Genomic DNA, 26032 nt, shown 5'->3' on the forward strand with positions numbered 1-26032 from the left:
GAATTATGATGAAAGGAAAACAAAATGGTAGAGAAATATAAAGTTAATAAATGGTATTAATGGTATAATTCCTACATCAAGGCGAAGTTTCCTAAGGATCATAGTATGTAAAAACTTCTAAAGCATTTTTCACAGTCCTTTGCACCCTTCAAAAACAAACCGCGTAATTGATGTTGTATCACTGCGCGCACGACTATTTGCTGATTGGTGAAGAGGAAATTGTTTCGTCTGTTTCCCGCAATATTTCTGCTGCAGTACGTGCATGTATTTCTGCTATTGCGATGTGCATTACTCGTCTCACTTTCACACCATTGCCGTGATATAGGGCAAAATACCCAATACTATATAATCCCTCTCCTTTAAGAGCAACTGAACATTGTTATTTTTCTCCAAACTGTAATTATAGATGAAATTACAATGAGTTATGTCAAATTATCAACTGAACGATAAAGAGATGGTGCTGGTATGTAACAGCAAGCATATCATCATGAGAGATTATTTCTTTTTCATCTATTACCTAAATCATTACGAATATCCATGAAAAACAGATGGTACTTTTCCCCCTTAAGTTCAATTTATTGACGTGCTTTCTTACATTGTATAGCATGCGAATGTACAAATAGTAACTTCAGTACTACAAAGCAAGTAAATAAATATTCTATGAGAACATGAGAATTAGCTATTATAGGTCTTAATTTTCTTCAAGTGAATTGAACAACGTTGATGTCATTTGATAAAGTATTTGCTTTTCTTCTGCACTTACGGGTTTGCCTTGTTTATGTTTAACAGAATAACTCGAAACTCGCCCTGCTGGCTTCCTCGGGTGATATCTTTAAATTGTGGTGCGCACTTCGTGTGTTTTGTCATTTGTTGTAACAGTTTTCTCTTACAAATTCGACTTTGGTTCAAGATTTCGATCCCATATAGATACATACTTTGAGCCGGATCCTAAATGTTTTACTGTGCCTTAACAATACATGAAATACCATAATACATTGCATTTGTTGTGTACTATTTGCTCATGGAAGAATAAACTGTTATTAGTCTCATTTTCAATGTTGCTAACTCATGTTTATTTTTCAGTTTTTCACAAAGAATGGTTGTCAAACAGTTGTGTCATTTCATGAAAATGGGCTAAGAAAGTGAAAAAGAGAAATCAAGTGAACTCGCTGTTCTTATTGAAGATAATAAAAGTTCCTTATAGTATTTCAGATCTTAGTTTGACCTTTCATTAGAGATGAGGAAATAGTCAATTAAAAAAAGAAAAAGAGAGAGCGAGAGAGTAAGGGGGATAGAGAGAAGTTAAAGAGGATAAAACCTGTTTTAGTGATTCATTACGAAGTAATATGAGGCTAATTCTTTCAGTTATAATTTGTATATCGCCTTTTTAAAATGCGATCAGAATAAATGACCATTTAAAAGATGCAAAAACCGAATATTCGGTGCCAGAAATGAAATAATGTACAAAGGAATCTTCAACATTTAAGAATTTTTATAATATTGAATAGGAATGTTCATAACTTTTGAGTCTTATTTTTTTCTTGCTGCAGTGAAATTAAGAAGAAGTACTATGTGCATGTTAAATAATGTCTTTATTCCTATGTAGAATCTAAAAAGTTTCTTGGAATTTGTTGAATAAGATGTCGATAGAGTCTTCATACTCTCATGACTGATATTATGGCATAACTTTTCTGTTAGATATCAAATGAAAAGATAAGTCACGAGGATTCAAAATATATTTTATAGGTATTTTATTACATACAACAAAGGAAATAAAATAGTAAATTCTCTATTCAATAAATAAATAAACTTAGTTGTTTTCAGGTTCTTGCAGAATAAACAATTGCTTGTTCCAAACACTCGCTCGTCTGTAATAGAAACGTACACTCCGCATAAAAAAAAAAAAAAATGCGACATCTTAACGCCATGCAGCTAGGCCACCCAATACACACTTTCTTATCCCATAATCGTGTCTGGTAAAGAGACCCCGCTCTCGTCTTTCTTCTCTCCTATACTAAAATTAGCTAACAACATGAACGCAATTCTAATTTCAAACTACACATGTATTAGTATCGATAAAATGAAATTTTAAAAAAAGACCGAGACGAAACAAGATTCATAAGTTGATTTAGGGAGAAACTGAAACACACACAATGAAAAATTGAAACCAATGGATGTATATTACACAGAGGTTCAGAAATGAGGCAGAGCGAAAGAGAGAGAGAGAGAGAGAGAAGGCAAGAGAAGAAGAAAAAGAAAACCGAGAACAGATAAAAATGTGGAAGTATAAACTTAGTAAGAAAACAACCTAACATTATAAATAACCTTACCAGAAATTCAACAGTAATATAGAAATAACGTTTGTTTTTATATATTTTTTCAGGACTATTCGAATATATAGAGGATGCTTGAGACATCCATTAAGTCACTTTCAAGAAGGATAGCATACTCAATTTCCAGTAGAACAGTAAATATCACAGACACATCTAAGATAATGTCAAAAGTTTAATGCACATGCTTTGTTTCCGCCTGGTTCGGTTGCAAATTCGGTAGTGTTCATTGGACGTACTGATGCAAACCACATTCTTATAAACCAAGTAAGTAGCGTAGGTCATATCTTCCATTCCAGACTACTAATGCAAAGTGAACAAAAAAAAAAAAAAAAAAAAAAAAAAAAAAAAAAAAAACCGAAAAGAAAAAGGAAGAAAGAAAGAAAGATAAAATTGAATGAGTGCTATTTTACTGGTAACTTTTTATCAGAAATACCCTATATTAAAAGTCCAAACCGTATCATAATGAAAAGTTACAAATGTTCAAGTGGAAAATTGCATGTTCCTTATAGATGTAGCAGACCTTGCATGTTTCAAATTTCAACATGAATAAATCACATTGAATTATAGGATGGATACAAATTTGTGTCGAACTAGTATAAATAAAATTTTGTTTTCAAATAACGAAAGAGGTTGCCATTTTCTAGTCTTTTCCGAAGATTTATCTGTTTCGAACATCCAGTATCACTTTCATCTCTTGCGGATATAACGTTGTAATTTGCACAGATAGAATGAACACGCTAGAGCTCAAACGGATCATAGTGTCAGTCGGTTGATGTTGGTTAGCTTGTGGACTCGAGGATTCAAAGCCGTAGTGACCCGGTAATTCGACTGAGACTCAGGGGCGTCATTTAGGGGGGCCGGGAGGGGCAATTGCCCCCCCTGAGTTTGAGATTTCTATAGATTTGATCAATAAAATAGTAGTAAATCAGTGAAATACGCGAAATTTTACTTATATCAAGGGGTTTTGCTCCCCCAAGCAAAATCTGAAATGACGCTCCTGCTGAGACTCGGTAACCCAGATGATAAAAACATATTTTGCTTATTCCCATGCATTTAAACATTATTTCTTTCAGAGATGACCAGGACTGGAAATGTTATCCCCAGAGCACAAAAACTTGACGCTGAAGTTGCCAGTTAAGTATATTTTCCAGACCAGGTCTATCGGTCTCTTCCTCCGTTTTAACTTTGGAACATGCACACGCAATTGAGGTGCGTGTGTCTGTGTGTGAGAGAGAGAGAGGGGGGGGGGAGAAGTGAAAGATGACCTAGAGAGAAATTAGTGCCCACTAGTAAAGGAAACAACATACAATCCAGGAAAAATTACAGAAATAAAAACATATGAATTAATTTCGCCCTGCAAGTTCAAAAGTACAGGAATAATAATAATAATAATAATAATAATAATAATAATAATAATTAGTATTACTAGATTCTATTGGCCGCTTTGCTGGGCTAAATTGAGAAAAATAATAATATGCTCCATTATTCAGTCACTTTTTCTATTACTAAAGCGCTCTTTGATACCGGTCATTTTCGATGAGGTTTATACTTCCCCGTTGCGGAGTACGGCGTCTTCTGTGTCATTGTTCACCTCAGCCACCCGGAAAACTATGAATTCGACAATGATATTGGTTATTTTGATCATTTTTATATGTCTGCTCTCCTCCATGTTGCGGACTGAATTTGGATTTAAACGGCATCAAAGTGTCACTGTTCATCTCAGCAACTCCAAAAATTATAGATTCGATACTAATATCGGTCATTTTTCGTTCTCTTTTAAATATTGCTATCCTTCCCCCTTCCTTTAGTTACACCATCAAAATGATATGATGAAAACTATCTCCAGTTCGAACTTCATGTAGGTTGAAAATTTTATCGAGATTGGTACGGTGGTTCAAGATTTATTAAATTTTATATATATATCCCTTTCACACTCCTCTTCTCTAAGTTCTAGCGTCAAAGTGAAATAATAAAAACCATATCAGGCCCGAACCTCATCTATGTTAAAAATTTGATCAAGATAGCTCGCGTGGTTCATCAAGAATTACTAAGTTTTATTTATTTTTATATAATTTTACCCTCCCCTCCACTCCCCTAAGTTTTACCGTCAAAGTGACATGATGAAAACCACTACAGGTTCGAACTTCATCCATGTTGAAAATTTGATTCAGATCTGTCCGGTGGTTCAAGACTTATTAACTCAGTAACATAGTCACATTTATTTTTATTTGCATTGATTTTTGTATATCTACCCGTCCTCCCCCTTCCCTACATTCCTCCATCAAAGTGAAATGGTTAAAAGCATTCCATGCACAAACGTAATCTATGTTGCAAATTTCATTCAGATTGGTAGTTTGATTCAAAACTTATTAAATTTTCTTTATATTTTATATTTTCGATTCTACCCCTCCCCTAAGTAACACCATCAAAACGAATAGATACAAATACTCCCAGGACCGAACATTATCAATGTTGAATATTTGATCGAGATCAGTCGGGTGGTTCAAGAGACTATAAGTGACAGTCACTTTAATTTTATAATATAGGTTATTATTATTATTATTATTATTATTATTCGCGTTCTTTTGAATCTGCACGTTGAAATTACTGCATAATATGTTTTTATTTCTGTATTTTTTTCCTGGATTGAATGTGGTTTCCTTTATTAGAGGGCACTAATTTCTCTCTAGATCGTCGAATAAATTAATTTCGTTGTGCACTTAGGTGCAAATAACCTTACAAGAAGAAGCTTGATCGTACCAATGATCAAGGCTAAGTAAGTAATATTTCGGTTCTAGTTTCAGCTGGCATGATAGTGTAGCGGTAACGTAATGGAGTTACGACTAATAGGGATGTTCAGCATATGTTTGAGTTCTCTTCACGCCAAAGTTGCATTTTTTACAAAGTGATAGTAAAGAATCGATTTCTCATATTAGACGTGCAATGCTTAAGAATGTGGAAGCAAACACCTTTATCATGATAGAAACGATTTACGAATATTGGTTGGGAAAGGGCAAGGGATTTACCAGACATTAGAAACATTTCATTGACCTGCAGTAAATACTTTTCGTGTTATCGTTCTCAGAAAGAAATATTACAGCATTTGTTGGACAAAGTTTGGGTAAAACAATCGGTGACGTAGTGGTAAAGTACCAGACTTCCAAGCGGAAAATCTGGGTTCGAATCCCCGTCAGGAAGTATAACTTTTTCACATAAAATAATGGCTGCAAATAGAGATTTATCTTCTGTTGGAGAACTTACAAAGCTTCACTGGCGAGAATTCGAATAAACAGTGTGTGTGTTCTTCATCATACACTGTAATTATGTTTCATATTTATATTCGTGTCTCTCTCTCTCTCTCTCTCTCTCTCTCTCTCTCTCTCTCTCTCTCTCTCTCTCTCTTGACGTTTCCCTATCCTGTTTTTGCATCTTTCACTTCTCCCCCCTCTCTCTCACACACACACATACACACACTTCATGTGTGTGTGCATGTTCCAAAGTTAAAACGGAGGAAGAGACCGATAGACCTGGTCTGGAAAATGTAATTAACTGGCAACTTAAGCGTCGGGTTTTTGTGCTCTGGGGATAACATTTCCAGTCCTGGTCATCTCTGAAAGAAATACTGTTTAAATGCAAGGGAATAAGCAAAATATGTTTTTTATCATCTGGGTTACCGAGTCTCAGTCGAATTACCGGGTCAATACGGCTTTCAATCCTCGACCAAGTGGTGGTCCATAAGCTAACCAACATCATCCAACTGACACTGTGATCCGTTTGAGCTCTAGCGTGTTCATTCTATCTGTGCAAATTACAACATTATATCCGCAAGAGATGAAAGAGATACTGGATGTTCGAAACAGATAAATCTTCGGAAAACACTAGAAAATGGCAACCTCTTTCGTTATTTGAAAACAAAATTTTATTTATACTAGTTCGACACAAATTTGTATCCATCCTATAATTCAATGTGATTTATTCATGTTGAAATTTGAAACATGCAAGGTCTGCTACATCTATAAGGAACATGCAATTTTCCACTTGAACATTTGTAACTTTTCATTATGATACGGTTTGGACTTTTAATATAGGGTATTTCTGATAAAAAGTTACCAGTAAAATAGCACTCATTCAATTTTATCTTTCTTTCTTTCTTCCTTTTTCTTTTCGGGTTTTTTTTTTTTTTTTTTTTTTTTTTGTTCACTTTGCATTAGTAGTCTGGAATGGAAGATATGACCTACGCTACTTACTTGGTTTATAAGAATGTGGTTTGCATCAGTACGTCCAATGAACACTACCGAATTTGCAACCGAACCAGGCGGAAACAAAGCATGTGCATTAAACTTTTGACATTATTTTAGATGTGTCTGTGATATTTACTGTTCTACTGGAAATTGAGTATGCTATCCTTCTTGAAAGTGACTTAATGGATGTCTCAAGCATCCTCTATATATTCGAATAGTCCTGAAAAAATATATAAAAACAAACGTTATTTCTATATTACTGTTGAATTTCTGGTAAGGTTATTTATAATGTTAGGTTGTTTTCTTACTAGGTATAAAATTCCATATTTTTATTTGTTCTCCCTTTTCTTTTTCTTCTCCTCTCGGCTTCTCTCTCTCTCTCTGCCTCATTTCTGAACCTCTGCGTAATAGACATCCATTGGTTTCAATTTTTCATTGTGTGTGTTTCAGTTTCTCCCTAAATCAACTTATGAATCTGGTTTCGTCTCGGTTTTGTTATTTCATTTTACCGATACTAATACATGTGTAGTTTGAAATTAGAATTGCGTTCATGCTATTAGCTAAATTTAGTGTGGGAGAGAAGAAAAGAGGAGAGAGCGGGGTCTCTTTACCAGACACGATTATGGGATAAGAAGGTATGTATTGGGTGGCCTAGCTGCACGGCGTTAGCTGTCGCAATTTTTTTGATGCGAAGTGTACAAGGAGTTCAATTTTGAAATGAAATGAAATAAAATCTTTTGAGTTTTATGTCCCACGATTATGCAGGCTAGGCTAAAGGAGACGGTGATGATGAAAACATGAATGAAATGGTGGTATGAAGAAAAAGGGGATTAAATTGAAGGACCCAGAGGAAACCCGCGCACATGGTGTTTGTCCACCACAAGGTTCACTTGGCGCGAGCTAGGATCGAACCAGGAACCTCATGTGCCAGAGGTGAGCGCTCTACCACTGAGCCACCGCGGCCCCCCAAGAGCTCAATTTTGAATAGAAGTCGTGAGTACAACTGCACATGTTTCTAGATCTGATAATTAACTCCTTTATGGCTATATGGTCCGCGTACTCGTCGTCGGGCGGGAGACCCGCGTTCGATTTCCGGATGAAATTCTGCCGTTCTGCCGTTCTTCCTCCTGGTGCGTGTCTGCGTTTACATAGTAGTTCAAAGATTCAGGAGAGAAGTGCGTACGCCATTGCAAACGAGAGATAATGGTTCCTGATTCTCCCATGCCATTTTATTTTTAATCTCATTGTTTTTCCCCCTTCAGTTTGTTTATTCATTTCTTAGCACAAAATTGCATATAACATTTTTTGTTTAATTACTTGGCAACATTTCTGCACTTCAGTCTGCATTGTTTACAAGGGGTGCAAAACTTCGTGAAAATCAGATTAAATATATAGCAAGTGTCTACCAGCAATGAAAGAATAATTATGATTAATTGTGCTGTTAGAAGTAGAGATCCGATCTCGCTTGCTCCCCATTTATCTCATGATTTTGATGTAAGCTTAGTTCAGATCCATAAGAATTCTTTAGTTCCCCTCAAATTTCGCATGCCAGGGTCGCCCGTGAAATTTCTGCATCATATCAGTCTTCATGTATTCAGGAAACTATCAGCCACATAAAAACTACTCCCATGCGGAGTAGTGGAGTAAGCTATTCTATTTCGGTTGCTAAGTGGTACTATCTGAAAAAAATATTTTCCAGTCAATTTTAGTTTTGCGTGTTTAAATTTATCCATACATCTTCACTAGATAGAAAAATGATTTAATGTTAATCAAGAAATTTGCAAACGAAAAATAAATAAATAAAATTCAAGAACAATTACCCAAAAAACTATTTTTTTTTTTTTTTTTTTTTTTTTTTTTAGACAGAATCCAACATAGTTTTGAGAACTGAAAATTCAATTTATTTTTCTCTTTGAAGGGTTGTACTAGAAGGCAGAAAAGCACACACATGCCACCAGATTTAATGGTATTCAGCAGTCATTGAAAAAGGTATCAGTGACTATCGAAACTGTTTCAATTAATCTCAAAGCTACTATATGCAAGATAAGATTTAAAAAATGTTGTTTAATATGCATTCTATAGCATCTGAATAATTGTTTAGTTTAGTTTATTTAGCATTTGATAAATTAAAGGTAATGCGGTTTTAAATTGTCTTTCTTTTCAGCGATTTGGTAGGTTTTTTCTAAACTTCAAATACAGCAATATACAATCGAAAATTCTAAAACTATTTTCATAATTTATCAAATTTCTCATATCTGTGATTATGGCACACAACATGGGACAGATGAATATACCTGGCAACGGGGAAAATGAAAATCCACAGAAGAAAACACACTCGGAGTACAAGATACCCAACTTCTCATGCCCAGCTGACTACTGCAGACTAAAGGTCACTAAAGATACTGTCCAAGATCACCTTCTACATGCCCATGGTGCCAGTATATCCTTGAGAGAACCGGATGCAAATACAGTAACCTGGCAAGCAAGACTGAAACCAAACATTACTTCTGATTACTTTTTTCTTTGCCGGGCTTCACGATGGGGTCTGTTTCTGTTACGTGAAGTTCGACATCGTCATGAAAATGGGATATCGTCAAGATTTTATGTCCAATATTTGGGAGAGGCAGATAAGGCAGAACATTTCCAGTATGAGATAATTGTTGGCATTAGCGAAAACAAAGATATGTCTATCACAGGCAATGTGGAACACTTGTTCGTACCTCTCCCTGAACTGAAGAGCTTTCTCACATTGCAAGAAGCTGACCAACAACAACTCAGCAATATAAACCTCAGGGTCTTAATCCGAAAGAAAAATACCCAAGCAGGCTCCTGTCTTGAAGCCGTGTGATATTCGAGCTCTCTCTTTGTGCACAGAAATGGCATTTTAATTGAAATTTATTACAAGTTTATACACATCCTTTTAAAACATATATATATAAAGAAACTAAAAATTATTTTCCTATGCCTTAACATCAATTTTATAAAACGAGTAATCATTTATATAGTTGATATACTAAGAAAATTATTTTGATTGACTTGTTTATTATTTTACACTGTAAACAGAAAACGTAATGTTACTGTATACTTATTTACACACTGTAAACAGAAAACATAATGTTAAAATTCATGCAATTATACAATTTTGAGATGTGAATTTTATGTAAAGTCAATGAATTTTGAAGTGTAATTTGAATGCTATGTAAAGTCGACAAATTTTGAAATTAAATTTAAATATAATTTTTGAATTTTATTTAACAACCAATAATGAGTATCCTGATTGCGGAAAAAGTTCGTCTTTCATTGATTGTAGTAAATCTTTATTATGGGTACAGACTGCATTTACTGGACGAACAGCAGGTTAAGGTTTAACTTTAAATTAATGTTTAACAGATTTGTTCCGTGTTTTCCCCACTAATTTGTTATATATACGAGGGGGAAATGACAATGAAAGAAAAGAAAAAATAAGTGCCGATTTTGTTGTTGTTGTTTTATTATTATTATTATTATTATTATTATTATTATTATTTGGTTTGGACAGTTAAAACTCGTTTTCGTCATTTTATGACTACAAAATGTGAAAGTAAGATATTGCAGCAAATTAGCTCTTTTCTCCTCCAGACACTTAATTTTCAAAAGTGGTGTAGCACGTCACACATTTTTAATAATGAGTTTGTATGCCGAGTTTTATCTTCCTATAAAGAAGGGTTTGTGAGATATCTATTGTCTGGCATACATTTGTAATCCTCCTTTTCCCACCTAGAACATGTATTGTAATAAAAGTAACTTGATAAAAACCTGGTTCGAGATAACTAAGAAACAGTCAGCTGGCAAATTTGGACACTGTTTAGAGAATGAGCAACTACGCCTGAAGAAGATTTTAGGTGGAAGTACACGCGCGAAAAATTATAGAAGTTTGAAGTGAAGTTTATCATTGAAAGTTAATGAGACAAATTTTGTTGCAACTTTAATCGTCAGCAACAATTACAGCGCAGCTGAGCCGTTTGGATATGCGTAATCAGGGTGTCTACTAAATTTCCAAAATGAAATTTCGTTACTTTTTCGTGACCTTTTCTTTCCCAAATCATGAAATTTAGTAACATTGTCAAGAGTGAATTGGGCCGAATTTTCATGCATGCCGACAGAAACGTGCTTTGCTTGCGAGTTTGCAGCGCCTAAAGTCGACCATAGACATTTTTGGTGGTGAAATTTGACGGTTTATAAAACAAAAATTTCCAGTCTATACTTATATTTGTACAGATAAGAAAAAAACGTGACCCAAAAGCTGAATTTCGTGACTTTTTCTTGACTTTCATGACCGTTTTCTGATTTCGTGACCGATAGATACCCTGGTAATAAATAGCCGTCTGGCTTGGGTGAGTGATCTTGTTAATCAAATGTTCATGTGTTGGAACCTTGTAAGAAGGTTTTTCATTTTTATGCATATCAAATTCTGTTTCTCACTGACTTCCAGTGCTAAACTTCAAATCCTCATTACTTTTGCCCTCGTGTGCACTTAGACCTAAAATGTTATATTTGAACTGAGTTGACTAGCCTGAGCAGTGTATCCAAATTTTGTCAAATTCCCAGCGGGCGCCAGCTGACCATTTGCTAGTAAGTACTAAATAAGTTCAAACAGGGTGTCTATCGGTCACGAAAGTCACGAATGTCACGAAAAAGTCATTAAATCAGAAAACGGTCATGAAAGTCAAGAAAAAGTTACGAAATTTAGCTTTTGGATCACGATTTTTTTTATTTGTACAAATATAAATACAAACTGAAAACTTTAGTTCTATAAAACATCAAAATTCACCACCAAAAATATCTATGGTCGGCTTTAGACGCTACCTAAATCGCTAGCAAAGCATGCTTCTATCGCATGCATGAAATTTTGGCCTAATTCGCACCCAAATTCCCTCTTAAGAGTGTTACGAAATTTTATGGTTTGGTAAAGAAATGGTCACGAAAAAGTCACAAAATTTCATTTTGGAATTTTAGTAGACATCCTGTACAAATCATCATTTTAAATGGTTTCCCTGTTTTTCCGTGATGATTAGACAGACCATATCGATGTCACTTTTATATATCGAACAAATATTTGGAAGTTGTCCTCTTTTCACCTTAAAAGTGGAATTTTTGAAGATGATTAGATTAGCATGCGCTGTTTATATATATATATATATATATATATATATATATATATATATATATATATAAAGTTTCACCTCTCTAACATAATGTGCTCATGAGATACTTTGTTTGACATACCTTTTAAACCCCTCTTCTCCTTATGATACACATGTTAATGAATATACGAGGCGCATCCAGAAAGTAATTTTCCCACGCGTTCGATAGCTAGGAGACGGTATGTTGCGTGAAGCGACTACGTGTACGTGAGAGAGTAAGGCCCTAGCATGGCACATGCACTAGCGGAACTTTCCTAGTGTTCTCAGTAGCGTCGTGGCAGTGGTTGAAGATGGACGTTTCTATTCCAGCTCCCACCGCGTGCGAACTGTGAGCAGTGATAAAGTTTTTGAATGCACAGGGCATAGCACCAATCGAAATCCATCGTTAGCTGTGCCAGGTCCATGGGCCTAACGGCATGAGCAAGCAGTTCCTGAGATTTTCCGCTTCTTATCGCATAGTCACGGAGTGCCTATTGATGAAGAAGTTTTGTGTTGAAGCAACTGACCCTAGAGCACAAAGCAAGGCGCACAGGATCAGCATTGACATTTTTGCAACGATACAGCTGACGATGGATTTCAATCGGTGCTATGTCCTGTGCATTCAAAAACTTTATCACTGCTCGCACTTCACACGCGGCGAGAGCTGGAATAGGAACGTCCATCTTCAACCACTGCCACGACGCTACTGAGAGCACTAGGGAAGTTCCGCTACTGCATGTGCCATGCTAGGACCTTACTTTCTCATGTACACGTAGTCGCGTCGTGCAACATACCGTTTCCTAGCTATGGGACGTGTGGGAAACTTACTTTCTGGATGTGTCTCGTAACATGAGACAAAATCCCGACTGTAGTTAACTGCTAAATAAGCTATTAAAAAAAAAAAAAAAAAAAAAAAAAAAAAAAAATTCAAACGGTTCATTCGTTCTGATGTGATGACGAGACATGCGATTTAGATGTCATTCTTAAATATTGAGAAACAGAGATAGATTCTCTTTTTCTCTCTTTAAAACCGAAATTTCTAAAAACGCTTGAACATATGCCCACTCGTTTTTAATAAGAAATTTATAGACAAAGTTTCACGTGAAAAACTATTTTTCGCACACATTTTGGACTCTCTCTTCTACCTTTGGATACGCATTTTCATGAAAATGACCTGACAACAACCCAGTTTGAGGTATATATCAACTATGTTCAGAAATTCGTTCTAAACGGTAAAGCCACATCTCATTGTAGTAGACAAGTCTTTTTTATTTGTACAATATAAATATATTGTGGCCATCGTTGGTTGTGACTCCTTTAATCAAAATAATGCAATGACTTTAATTTAATACGATTATTATCTTTCTCCCTACTTTTCTCTCTTTCTTTATCCCAGCTAGTCACAACAACTCATGCACAACACGCTCAGCCTACCTCTATCGTGGCTGGGAAGCGACAGATTTTAGACGTGAGCGCCGTAAGCTAATGTAAGCAAATGTGTAACACAAAAATAGCAATTAAATGTTCTTGATTTTTTAATTAAAACTAACCAAGAAAAGAAAAATACATGCAAATACAAATCTTATATATAAATGTATGTAACTGTAACTTTTGAAATTTACGTGTGTGCACAAACTAACCTTACTATTCAGCGTATATTATATAATTCAAGAATTGTACCAACGAAGGTGGCTTTATTAATAATCACTACGTAGTATTCTTTTATAGTTACCACAAATTCGTCCACAAAGTCCAAGATTGTCCTCAACAACGCAATCGAAAGCAACGGCACAGTCCACAGGATCGTTCATTCAGCGAGGGCCCCGAAGGAGGCTAAATCTTCTTATTGTTTCCAAGCCACGTACTAACGCATTGTCCGCGTAAAAAAGAAGAAAAAAAGGCTGTATTAGAGTCGTACACAAACCAAAACGAAAAAAAAATGAAATGAAATCTTTGAGTTTTACGTCCCACAGTTATGTCGGTTAGGCTAAAGGAGACGGTGATGATGAGTGATGAATGAAGAAAGTGGGAGGAAACGGGAGAACCCCGAGAAAACTCACGCACACGGTGTTTGTCCACCACAAAGTTCACTTGGCGGGGCTGGGATCGAACCCGGGACCCCAAACACCAGAGGTGAACGCTCTACCGCTGAGCCACCGCGACAAACCAAAACGATTATTCCATCGTATTGTTCTGCCCAGGACGTTTCGTAATAGGGAAAATAAAAGTTCAGTACATACACTCGCTTAGATACACACTTTTAAAATAGTACACCCAATCTGCACTTCTATGACGCTGCCATGGACACGAGGGTCCGTCAAACTTGGATTCGAATACAGGAATCGTGAAACTTCACTAAGCGCTGTTGATAAGCGAGAAAACTCACTTCAAGATTCAAATATGCATTTTTAATTCGCAAGTCAATATCTTGTCTTTAAATACTCAACCCAAGCAATGGGGAGTTCACTTAATACAAAATCATGTAACGAGACTTGAGACAGCGCGGACAACAAAGGCCCGGCTCCGATTCACACAAACGCGTGAATGAGTTCGTTCGTCCAACGAGCTTCTATATGCAGCAAAGCGTGGGCGGAATGGTAAGGGTCCCGAAAATCCAGACACAAAGGGGTGATCACCAAAATTGTAGATATGACGTGATCATCCTCCCTGCTTTTTAACCATATATGACCGTAGGCTTGGAGCCAAACGCACCAACACATAGATATGCATACCAAACTCGTGAGAGAAGGCTTCGAAATCTTTCTTTCTATACGAGGCTTGGTCAATTAAATTCAAAGTTAACAGTCTTTCCCATTTTGATTTAAATCCGATGAATAGGCTTGGGGGCCGGTGATAATATGTTAACAGTATTGGTGCTGTCCTGTGTGCATAAGTTATTTGTATATATAAATTAGTATATATAAATTAGTTGTTATATTTAACGTGATGAACAATACATACAACATTTTCCATGTTATCAACAGACAAGCTTATGGACTTATCTTATGTTGAATGTATTCTATCACACTAGTAACAATTTAAGCTTGAATGCTGAAACATTGTTCAGTTTCATTCCTCAAGCGATTTTCTTTCCCCTCTAGCCATTATTTTGTCAACAGTTTACAGAACACTGGCATCAACTTTTTATATGTGTAGTCTTTAAAACTTTTTCCCATATCTTTTTACAACTGCCCCAGAATTAATGGAATATTTTCCTTAACGCCTTTTCAGTACTGAAAATTGTTCATCTAATACATTTAGCACTAGCATCTAACTTGTACTTTGATTAGAAAAATTAATCTGAAAAGGAAAATTAAACTGAATACACACAATATCATGTTTAAATTATTCATCTTGCAAAAGTTGGTTTGCTACTGATATCGTATACTTTTATTTCTTAGTGAATTATTTCTTACTGCTGTAACCTGGATCACTTTGGTCACGACTTTTTCACGTCACATGAGTATGAGTCTTGCTTTTCAGATCCGGTCTCAATCGGACAAACCTAACGACCTGGACAGACCCGATAGCCTAGAAGCATTTTATAGCATTAATGATTCCCATTAATCGAGCTCGAATATTTGTGTTTCATTCCCGGTGTGATATTTTTTAACGAAGGTATTATGTCTTGACAACTTCAGACATTTCTAATTCCATGTTATTTGTCTTCCCAAACTGAAAAATAATGCATTGGCTTTGAACACAAACTACACAAAGATTCAACAAACTGCTTGATTAAATTTTGACGATTCCTTATAAGAAAAACGTGACTTATCTTTATGTAATTCTCGCGCAGTTATACTCTTATAGACTTTGTAGTTATCATTCAGTGCAATGTTTGAACACATAGAGACACAGGCATCAAGATAGATAGAAAATTATAGGTTTTATGGGAAGAGGGAGAGTAGAATCATGTTTGTTAGAATTACATTTAAAAATGAAATGAACGTGAATGAGAAAATACTTACGGTTATCCCCTTTAGCCTAAAGGAGAGGGATAATTATGAAAGTAAATGGTAGTGAAACTACAAGTTTAGTGATTATTAGTAACCAGTTTCATCACTGCTTCCCGATATCAAATATAATACAACATTGATTTCAACCCTAACGAGTAACAACTGATTGGGATCTGGTATTTTTTTTCTTAAAGAAAAAAAGGGGGGGGACTTCAATTATTCGAAGGGAGCTCATGTGGTTCGGAAGCCACATTAAGCTGTAAGTCCACGCCTCATATAACCTCAATGATAAACGGAACACTAAAATCAAATCAACTACAACTAACATGGAAGGTGCTCTGCAGATCATTTTCTTCATAATGAAATTTTATTCATATCAAACAGAACCAACTCTTACGTATAAGAACAAAGATTCTGAAAAATATTCATAAAATATTCACAAACCTAAAAAAAAAAAAAAAAAAAAAAAAAAAAAAAAAAAAAAAAAAAAAAAAAAAAAAAGTTTGATGTATAGGGGATGTATCAAAAATTATTTTAACGAGCAAAATAGGCTATTTTAGGCATTATCAAATGTGATCAGTTGCGACATTTGCTAACGAAACGTTGACGTTATTTGTTCTTTCTGAAATGTATGTAAAAGAACATATGTTTTGATTTCACACCAACATGTAATAATTTTTATTTATTTATTTTTAAACAAATCGGAAAACAGGTCGTGTTTCAGTGAATCACTCCTTAGATCTATTGCTACTACTCAATTTGTAAAGATAATAATACTGTCACAATATTTTCGACATTTTCAAGCATATTTGTATTTATGTTTTATCATTTAATTATGTAATAAAATATGAGCACCCATAAGGTAAACGGTTAGCGTGCGTGTCTTTGTCGTGGGAGCCACGAGTTGGATTCTCGGCAGAAGGTCATGTGGTCTGGATTCCACAGAACGTTGAACTCTCATCAATAAACTACCCATTATCTAAATTAACAAAAAATTGGTTATTTACCAATGAATCCTCCCTTGAAACATTTAAAGATTTTGACGTTTCGGAACTCTCATCTGGTTCCTTCCTCAGTGGCAAGGTAAAAAGGATTAAAACGGAAAGGAGATAACAGGAGTAAAACCAGGAATACATACCACTATATAAAAGTAGCGTACAAAAAAAAAAAAAAAAAATCCTGAGATGAAAAGAGCAGAGTGAAAAAAAGAATAATTTTAATCCTTTTTACCTTGCCACTGAGGAAGGACCAGCTGAGAGTTCCGAAACGTCAAAATTTTTAAATTTTTCAAGGGAGGATTCATTGGTAAGTAGCCAATTTTTTTGTCAATTTTGAATATCCCTCCATGCGCCCATGTAATTATAATTATCCATTATCTACTTCTAAATTGCTTAATACAAGCATCGAAAACTTGGTATTAAAGAAAACCAGTTACGGGCTTCAGAAATTGAGTACAAGTAAATTAAGACTCAAGGACTCTGACATCGACTACCTGTGATTTGTCGTTTTTATTATTTCCTTGCTTAAAAAAAAAAAAAAAAAAAAAAAAAAAAAAGTTTAGATTCTGCGTCAAACAATAGGTTAAACAATGTGATATTCGGTATATAAACTCATATGAAAGTAAGTGAAAACATATTTCAGCATTTCCGGAAATTCGGCTCCTAAGGGAGGTCTGGGGATCGATAACATCTAAAATTCCCTTTCTTTATTGAGAAAGTGCTCACTGTAAGGATTTGCTTAGGTATTTCAGCGTCTACGAAAATTTCACTTCTGAAAAAGGTAAGAGGCCGATTTCTATATTAAGATTTCCCATTATTTATTGAGAAAATGTTTAGTGCAAGAATTCGCTTAAGTTAGAGGTATTAAATTCATTATATAAACTCTTACTACGTTCTCGAAAATTCCGCCTGTTGAAGGGGAAAGGGACAAAATGTACTATTTATCTTATGGCAGAACGAAAGCCATTCACTAAAAATTCAGGCCAGGTTAATGTCAATGAATAAGAAAGATTTTTTTTTTTTTTTAGTGTGTATACTAAGGGAGGCAAAGTGAAAAGGTGAATTACCCAGAAGAGTATCACATAAATCAATGAAGCTAGGGAGATGAAACTCGGCAAAAAGCTCATTTAAAATAAGCGAACACGTGTCCCAGCGTTTTCCAATGATTCCTTTTTAAGGGGTAAGAGAGATTTTCTATTATTTCTTCTCCGAATTGAAAGCAACGTTGTCTTGTTATTTGTGATCACATCAAGGGAAATTGCTGAAAATTTTCGAATTAATTTTGTAATAGACTTAGTATCTACCTCGAGTTAGGTTTCAATCACTACTTTGATTAATGAGGTAAATAGAGCGTAACATGAACCTCAAGTTAGAAAGATAATAAATGTATATAAACTTTTCATTGTTTTATGTATGTAAACTTTTCTTTCGACCATTGTTGTGATTTGCAGACGTCGTTTGCCCATGAATTGTGTATGCCTTCGTGACATTGGACACAGTGCCTTTCGATACCACCACAATGTTCGCCACTGTTGCCACTGAAGCTCCAACCAGACGGGCACCAACGATTATGCCTCTTAGGAAGTCTGTCAGATCGCCCATTTTACCGCACCACTTTCACACCACGACACTCACAGGTGAAGTGGTTACTGCTGACGGAAGAGGAAGATCCACATGACACATTGAAAACAAAAAACGATCGGCAACCGCAACACGTGTTGTACAGTGGAGGGGCAAATTTACGTGTCCTGTATGAAATGTTTTTGGATTTTTTTTTTTTTTTTGTCTATCCTCTGTATATATTAGGGTGGTCCTTATTTATGTGGGGAAAATAAAATTTAGGAATTTCCTTGGACTCACCCCCTAAAATGGTTCCACATGGAACCAAATTAAGCCAGGAGAAAAATTAGATCCATTGAATAATTTTAAATGGTGCCCCAAACGACCTAAAGTTTTGAATGCGTTTAGAATACATAGTATATGGTGAAAAGCTGGAATAAACTCTTGTAATTTAGAAACGGCTTAAGGGAATGGAAAGATATCTTGGATAATGGAACTAGACGAAGAGACCAACCTAATCTTGTAGCATTATGCATTACCATGGCGGCCAAATTGAATTCAGGTCAAAATTTTTAAATAGGAAGAGGGTCATGTGACATATCCTTTTGAGGTGGCATTTCACCAGAAGCACAAATCTGGTATTATTTTCAAGTTACCTATATTCATGTAAGAGTTACTACGTGTGAAAAACAAAATGCTTCGATGTAATGTTATTTTATTGTAGTTATGGACCACCAATTTGTAAGAATTTTGGAAGTCTTTCACATATACTGAAACAAGCTGCTTGTTTCGCTTTGAACTACAAATAAGTTTTTCCATTAATATGATTAATAGGCCATTATGAGGAAAAAGAAAAATTATAACTTGGAAGAAATTGAAATATCCCTTATTTATGTACTAGATTTTTGGTAAGTTATGAATCTTATTTGCTACACAGTTCACTTTTGTCGCATCTAGGAAAAAATTATCTGTGGGCCTTCACTATCTGCAAAAGAAACTGTGCTCCTCATTTTTCGTAAGAACGTTGATTGTAATCTTCTATTAGTTACACTCCCCTTTCTGCTGCACCGTTTGTTACGCGGATGAATTTAACTATTGTCTTTCCTTGAAGATAAAAATCTTTAAGTTTTACGTCCCACGCTTATGCCGGTCGGGCTAAAGGAGACGGTAATAATGAGAGATGAGTGAAATGGTGGAATGAAGAAAGTGGGAGGAAACGGGAGAACCCCGAGAAAACCCACGAGCACGGTGTTTGTCCACCACAAAGTCCACACGGCGCGAACTGGGATCGAACCAGGGACCCCAAGCACCGGAGGTGAACGCTCTACCACTGAGCCACCGCCCCCCCCCCCTTTTTCCTTGAAGATAGTCATTGTTATTTGGCCATAAAATCGGATCACACTCAAGAAACCCTTTGGGTATTTTAAATCTCTAGGAAAATGTGTGTGTTTGGTGTAACAAAATTAGTTTTCTCTTTTCACAAAACTTTTATGGTATCATCTCTTGCGTCAAGCCTCTTTGCTGCCTCGCGGTTTCCCCTTATAGTTTTAATTCTTTCAACCATTTTTTGTTTTTCCATTATTAAAAAAACCCAATGCTACGTGTTCCTCCGTCAAGTACCAGAGTAGGCGTGAAAATTTAGAAAGAGCCACTTCAGATAATTCAGCATCTATTTGCCTATAACTGTACAAACCTTTCAAAAATTTCAGGTCTTGTAATGGTGAATGGGATGCTTGATCACATTTAAGCCAAGCTTGAACATATAGTCGTATCAGAAAATGCATACTCTCCGAAGACCCCTTTCTATTAATTTCGCTAAACGAAATTGTTGGCCAAAGAGAAATATTTTTAAATAGTAGATTGCTTTTCCCATCCACCTTACATGGTGAATTGCTCCAGGTAAACGAAAGGAAACTCCTCAAGGAGGCATGCCATCGAAGAATATGATGGTCAGTTCTAAAACTTCCCTGTAATAGTCTCTGTGGTGCCCTACTTGCACAAGTTTGATAGCAAAATTCAACACTTCATTTCTTACATCGGAAATATTGTTCCTTACATCATCATCATCAATTCCTGGAATAAAGTTAGTGCAATCTATTTTAGACCACTCGTTCTGAGAACACTTCAATAGGAGAACGTCCAGTCCAGATGCAAACAGAACACAATACTTATCAAATACACATTTTAAAACTAATTCATAAAGGTCGTGTCTACAAGGAAGGTATAGAAGGTTATTTTTGAGCTAGCAGAATGCAAGCACCGTTGACATGACCCATATTACAGGGAGTAGTGTCACAATAAACTGCTTGCACGAACTTTACCAAGTTCCATTCTTGGCCTAGTGCTTCTGCTGTCGCTGTCAGAATATGTATTGCTGCTCTATCAGTGAAATTTTATCGATCAAGAGCAACAAAGTAATAAAATTAGTCTTTGAGTAATAAAATTAGTTTTTATCCTTTTATATCTCTTGGAGGGTCCGGGAATATACGCATCCATATTTACTTTTTCTCTAACATTCTCAACTGGGTTTTCCTCTTCATTACTTGAACTGTTCCATGTCTTTTGGTGTATAAAGTTCAAACAAATCATCTTCAGAAGTACATTTTCTTTCGCGTTCCTCTTTCTTCTGAAGCCGTACATATCCCTTTCGTTTTTTTCGAGCCAAACTCATGTCTTTACTTTTAGTCGTGTAAGAATTATTACCTCTGAAAAGGAGAAATCTTTTCACAGGTAATAATTCTTACACGACTAAAGCTATCTTTAAAATAGTGCCAGATTTGTGCTTCTGGTAAAACGCTACCTCAAAACGATATGTCACATGACTCTTCCTATTTGAAAATTTTGACCTGAATTCAAGATGGCCGCTATATACAAAATTAGGCTCTTCCTCTATTTCTATTATCCAGAGTATCTTCGCATTCCCTTTAGGCGTTTCTAAATTACATGAGTTTATTCCAGATTTTTCCCATATACTATGTACTGTAATCGATTTCAAAATTTTAGGACGCTTGGGGCACCATTTAATATTATTCAATGAAGATAATTTTTCTCCTGGCTTAATTTAGTCCCATATGAAACCGTTTCAGGGGGTGAGTCCAAAGAAATTCGGAAATCAAAAATTAAGGACCACCCTAATATATATAAAATAATTTAAAATGTTAAACTAAAATATCTCAATCGTTTAAGGATCTTAGGTCATTTCTTCGGACTTAGTCTCTGGAAGATAGTCCCACTTTCTGTGACCAAAACTGTACCACCGCGTATCACCTTCCATAATTCTTCCACAAAATCAACTCATATCGACGTTCATAAGTAGATAAAACTTACAATTGAAAAATATGAATTGTTTCATTGTGTAATGAATCACTTGCAGCATCTCTGAATATTTTTTAGATATATCACGATATATCAGATCATTGATGGATACCTACTTCACGTTTGTTCAGAATTAGTTTTATTTTTGAGGGAGTCTAAGCTTAAACTAACCTGACTGGTATGTAACATTCAAACAAAGCGTATATGGGGACAAGTACTGGTACAAGTTTTGGTACAAGTATTAACCACTTCGTCTACAAACATATTCATAACGCTTTATAACATGATTTCAAAACACAGCACAATAACTGCTGCATATTCTTGACAAGGTACTTATTACAATAAAAACACGCATAAAAAGTCAATTAAAATATATTCTTTTAACACTTTATTGTAGAAACAGATGAAAATCTAGAAATAGGCATTTAATATAGTTAAGGTTATACAATTTTCCAATATAACTCACAACCTGAATTTTTACGGTAACCGTATTTGAAAATAACATTTCAAGTAAATACACTCTTATTTCACCAATCAAGTAACAATACTGTCTGGACTTGTTTCGTCTCAAACGAATATACATATAGATATGTTATACAGCATTAGAAAGTTACTTATCGTAACTTAAAATATTTTCAAAACAGTTTGCAATAATCGAACTAATTAGTTTCATTAACATTAGTATCACCTACTAATGGAATTCATCTTTATTCTGTTTTAGATACCTTCTGTACCGACGATAGGCAAGGTATACTGTATTTTATTTTTCAAATAATATCAATCAAGAAGAGCAACTAAAGTCAATAGTTACATTAAAATTAAGTAGTATGAAAAGAATACTTTTAGGAATTTATAGTACACTATTCCATAAACAGGTTTACATTAAGATTTCTACAAATTTAAAAAAGTAACAATAATGTAAAGCCGTTGAAGATTGACAAAAAAAAAAAAAAAAAAAAAATTCTTGTCTGTAGAACACTTAGTAATAATTGTATTAGAATATTGTTTGTGAATACAACATTCCCTTATGATTTTCCCATTGTAGCCTCTAACGACGTATATCCAAAACTGCACGACACTTGGCATGAAGAAATGTGCGTAGTTGCAGAGCACATGCATTCAAACAAACTTGAAATTGTATTGGGGTTCTTGAGAAGCCAGAAGGGAAGCAACAGAAGTGATATTTTATAAAGCATTTCAAATTAACCTCAAAATTTTACAGGAAAGGTTGAAATCTTTCGCCTTCGATGCATCGTCATATCTTTTCCAGAAAAGAATGTAGAAACTTTAGGAAACTTTAGGCTGCAAAGTTAGTACAGGAAATGATGTCACGGGCAAGAAAATATAATGACACTAGCTGTGTGACTGAATGTTTCAATGAGCACATGGTCATACTTTACGAGTATCGCAGCCCACAACTGAATACTTCACGTATGGTACACAGGAAAAATCCACCGTCGGTATTGCACGACCTTTTTTTAAATAGCACTTCTCATGAGCAATGACATTATTTAGCAACAGAAACCAGATGAAGTAACATGGGCATAAAGACTGTCCTAAATATAGATAGCTGTATGGAACACGTTGGTCTTTTGGGAGGCAGAATTTTTAACGCTCGGAACTAGTGATATTAAAATTATTAGAATAACGAATATTATTCCAATTTTAACAGAACTACTACATACAGCTCAAAAACATACAACCAAAAAATTGTATCAAAAATTCATCAATCTTAAGGCAACACTTATTTTACCCTGCCGATGTCACAGTACCATTTTAAGGTCAATTGCGAGAGGGAGTTTTGATTATAGGTAGTGATGGGCACAAAAACTGGTTTTTGAAAACTTTCAGAAAACTGGTTTTGTTTTCTATCAAAAACAGGTTTCGGTTTTAAAACCTCGGTTTTCCAACAACTTTTTTTTGCTTTTTCTTTAACTTGTTTGGAAACGAGTACTACAAGGAAAGAAAGGATACCAGCTTCGGCGAAAACATACTGGCTTCAGTAAAAATTCAAAAACTATTGGAGAAAGTCAAAATGGTTTTGGTGAAGAATCGAAACAAAGGTTTTCGGTTCTCTTACAAACCAGTTTTGCCCAGCCCCTAGTTCTCACCTACCATTTATGCTGGGATAAATAAAGTACTGTATACAACAAATTTTTCCCTACGCCAAAGACATTATGGCACTCTTTACACTGACGGTAGCATTCAGCCTCAGGATGAATATTTACAAAAACACATCTGTTTTCTGTTCTACTGTTAATAGTAATAATAACAAAAGGTTTCCGTCAATCATAACAACCCTTATATACTTTTAAACAATTAATTCATGGTTAAAAAAAATCATACCCTAACTCCATAAGGCTTCTCTTTTTTGTTTGTTTTTAAATCACATAGTCATTACACATAACGAAAGAAAACGAGTAATTCTACATCTTGAAAACAATAGTCACTCATAAAATCCAGATGCCAATAAAACAAGGTTTAAAAAACTAGTGATCATTAAGTTACAGCGTCGAATAAGAAAAGTTATCATTGTATAAGGAGTTTTACAATAATACTGAGTCATAAAATCAACAACAACTGTAAGAAAAAAAGTTCAAAAAACCTGTTAAACGTTAATCATATCGTCAAATATGATAAATTAAAAAAAAAGAACATAAATTAAGAAATTATTACTTACGCAATATTTATCATCCGATGTATACATTTCATCTACTGATACCACTTAATTATGTATTTTAATACATAAAATAGCTCATTATTTAAAAAAAAGATGACTCATTAAGATATCAGATTTTAAACAATCTGAAAAAATCAAATACAGTGAAACTATTCATGATTATTTCCTGAATACTTCTACTTAAAACAGAAACAATGACTGGTAAATATAGACTAACAATTGTACTATGAGATTCACTGCGTCAGAGACAAACTACATACACTATTAAACATAATATAAACGGTCATACATACACACATATACAGTAAAAAATATACAAAACTCGTAAAAACAAATATCAAGATTTATACAAAATACTATTCTGTATTTTAGAATTCATCCATAGCTTAATGTATAAAATCAGCCTTAGGTGGACGGATGGTTTTCTGATGGAATGTTCATTTTTATTAAATAAAAATCAACAGGAAAAATCTTGGTTCTTATCCGGTCAACGAAACTGAACATTCTATTTATCTTCTATAAAAATACCCAAGGTGTAATACCGCAATAGTACTAACAATCCACAAAGCACTAGGCGACAAAGAACTACCCGTATTGCACCCATCTTTACTGTTGCATGTACAATATTCTATAAAAATATTGTACGTTCCCGTACGCATAAGGCAGAATCTTTCATCTCCTTCAATACCAGGCTCTCCCATAAAGGCACATGATCTAATATACCGCCACACTCCATGAACTGCAAAATAAATAAAATCAAAAGAACATTAATAAAAGCATTTAGTGCAATGACTGAAACTAAAAAGTGAATTTGTCATAATTAAAAAAGAAAAAGAAAAATACGAAATAAATTTGAAACTGATCTTGTTTGTGATGAAATTACTGCAACACGCCTGAATCGACTAAAATGAATTCTTGGATACAATTTTCAACTACCTTAAATTGGGTTTTTATCACGTTACTTTGTTTAAAAATGTATATTTATTTGTTTACTCCACATAACCAAGCTATCTAGCAAGTGTTTGAGAGATTCAGTTCAGAATACATAGGTTCAAAATACATTATGCTTGATACTTGTTTACAAAAGTTCAAGAATAGTTTTCTTTATATAATATACTGCAGTTGTTTATATATATATATATATATATATATATATATATATATATATATATATATTACATTAAATTGCATATATTAATTAAACAACTCAAAATTAAATGTAGGAAAGAAAAAATATTAATGTTTAATATATGAAAAAGAAAAAAGACAAATATAATTTTATCGCCAAGAAATTCTTTTAACACTGTAATTAATAGGAACGTTATCGTAATTAATAGTTAATAGGAATCAGTGTTGGCAAAAACCACGGTTTTTATTGAAAAAAAAAAACAAAAAACCCGTTTTTTTTTTTTTTGGTTTAAATAATTTGCTCGATGTATTTATATCACATATGAACAGAAATAAGTTTGTTTCGCCTTGGTGTTATTATACATCAACCGGGTTGTGCTGGAAGGGGTCACATAAGCTTAAAGCGTAATCCAAACCGCTTCTCGGCTTACATCCGAGAGAAATTGTAAATGGGCGTTCCACTAAGAGTGCCAGAACTACTGACTTGGAAGTAAACTAGTTGGAAGAGTCACGTTGCATTTTAGAAGCGATTAGACGTGAAAAGGTGGAGGGGAACTGTTTGTTAATGAAATATTTGCACGCCCGGCGATGTGAAAAGTGTTTTTCAAATACAGTACAGCGATGTGAAAAGTGTTTTTCAAATACAGTACAGTGTACTC

The 26032-nt window shown here is 34.7% G+C and overlaps 2 protein-coding genes across 4 annotated transcripts in view; one reads left to right on the forward strand and one right to left on the reverse strand.

Annotated features, from left to right (window-relative positions):
• Positions 1 to 9811, forward strand: part of LOC145684764 (uncharacterized) — a 33782-nt gene extending 23971 nt beyond the window's left edge. For both annotated transcript variants that reach the window (XM_081757135.1, XM_081757136.1), the window contains exon 2: positions 8739 to 9811. In XM_081757135.1, the coding sequence (XP_081613261.1) occupies positions 8838 to 9422 (585 nt within the window). In that variant the 5' untranslated portion in view covers positions 8739 to 8837 and the 3' untranslated portion in view covers positions 9423 to 9811. The remainder of the gene's footprint in view (positions 1 to 8738) is intronic.
• A 12110-nt stretch (positions 9812 to 21921) lies between these two features.
• Positions 21922 to 26032, reverse strand: part of crok (crooked) — a 46408-nt gene continuing 42297 nt past the window's right edge. For both annotated transcript variants that reach the window (XM_081759682.1, XM_081759683.1), the window contains exon 3: positions 21922 to 24984. In XM_081759682.1, the coding sequence (XP_081615808.1) occupies positions 24755 to 24984 (230 nt within the window). In that variant the 3' untranslated portion in view covers positions 21922 to 24754. The remainder of the gene's footprint in view (positions 24985 to 26032) is intronic.

The sequence above is a fragment of the Thermobia domestica genome, chromosome 5, assembly GCF_964235325.1.
Source record: "Thermobia domestica chromosome 5, izTheDome1.hap1.1, whole genome shotgun sequence".
NCBI classification, from domain to species: domain Eukaryota; kingdom Metazoa; phylum Arthropoda; class Insecta; order Zygentoma; family Lepismatidae; genus Thermobia; species Thermobia domestica.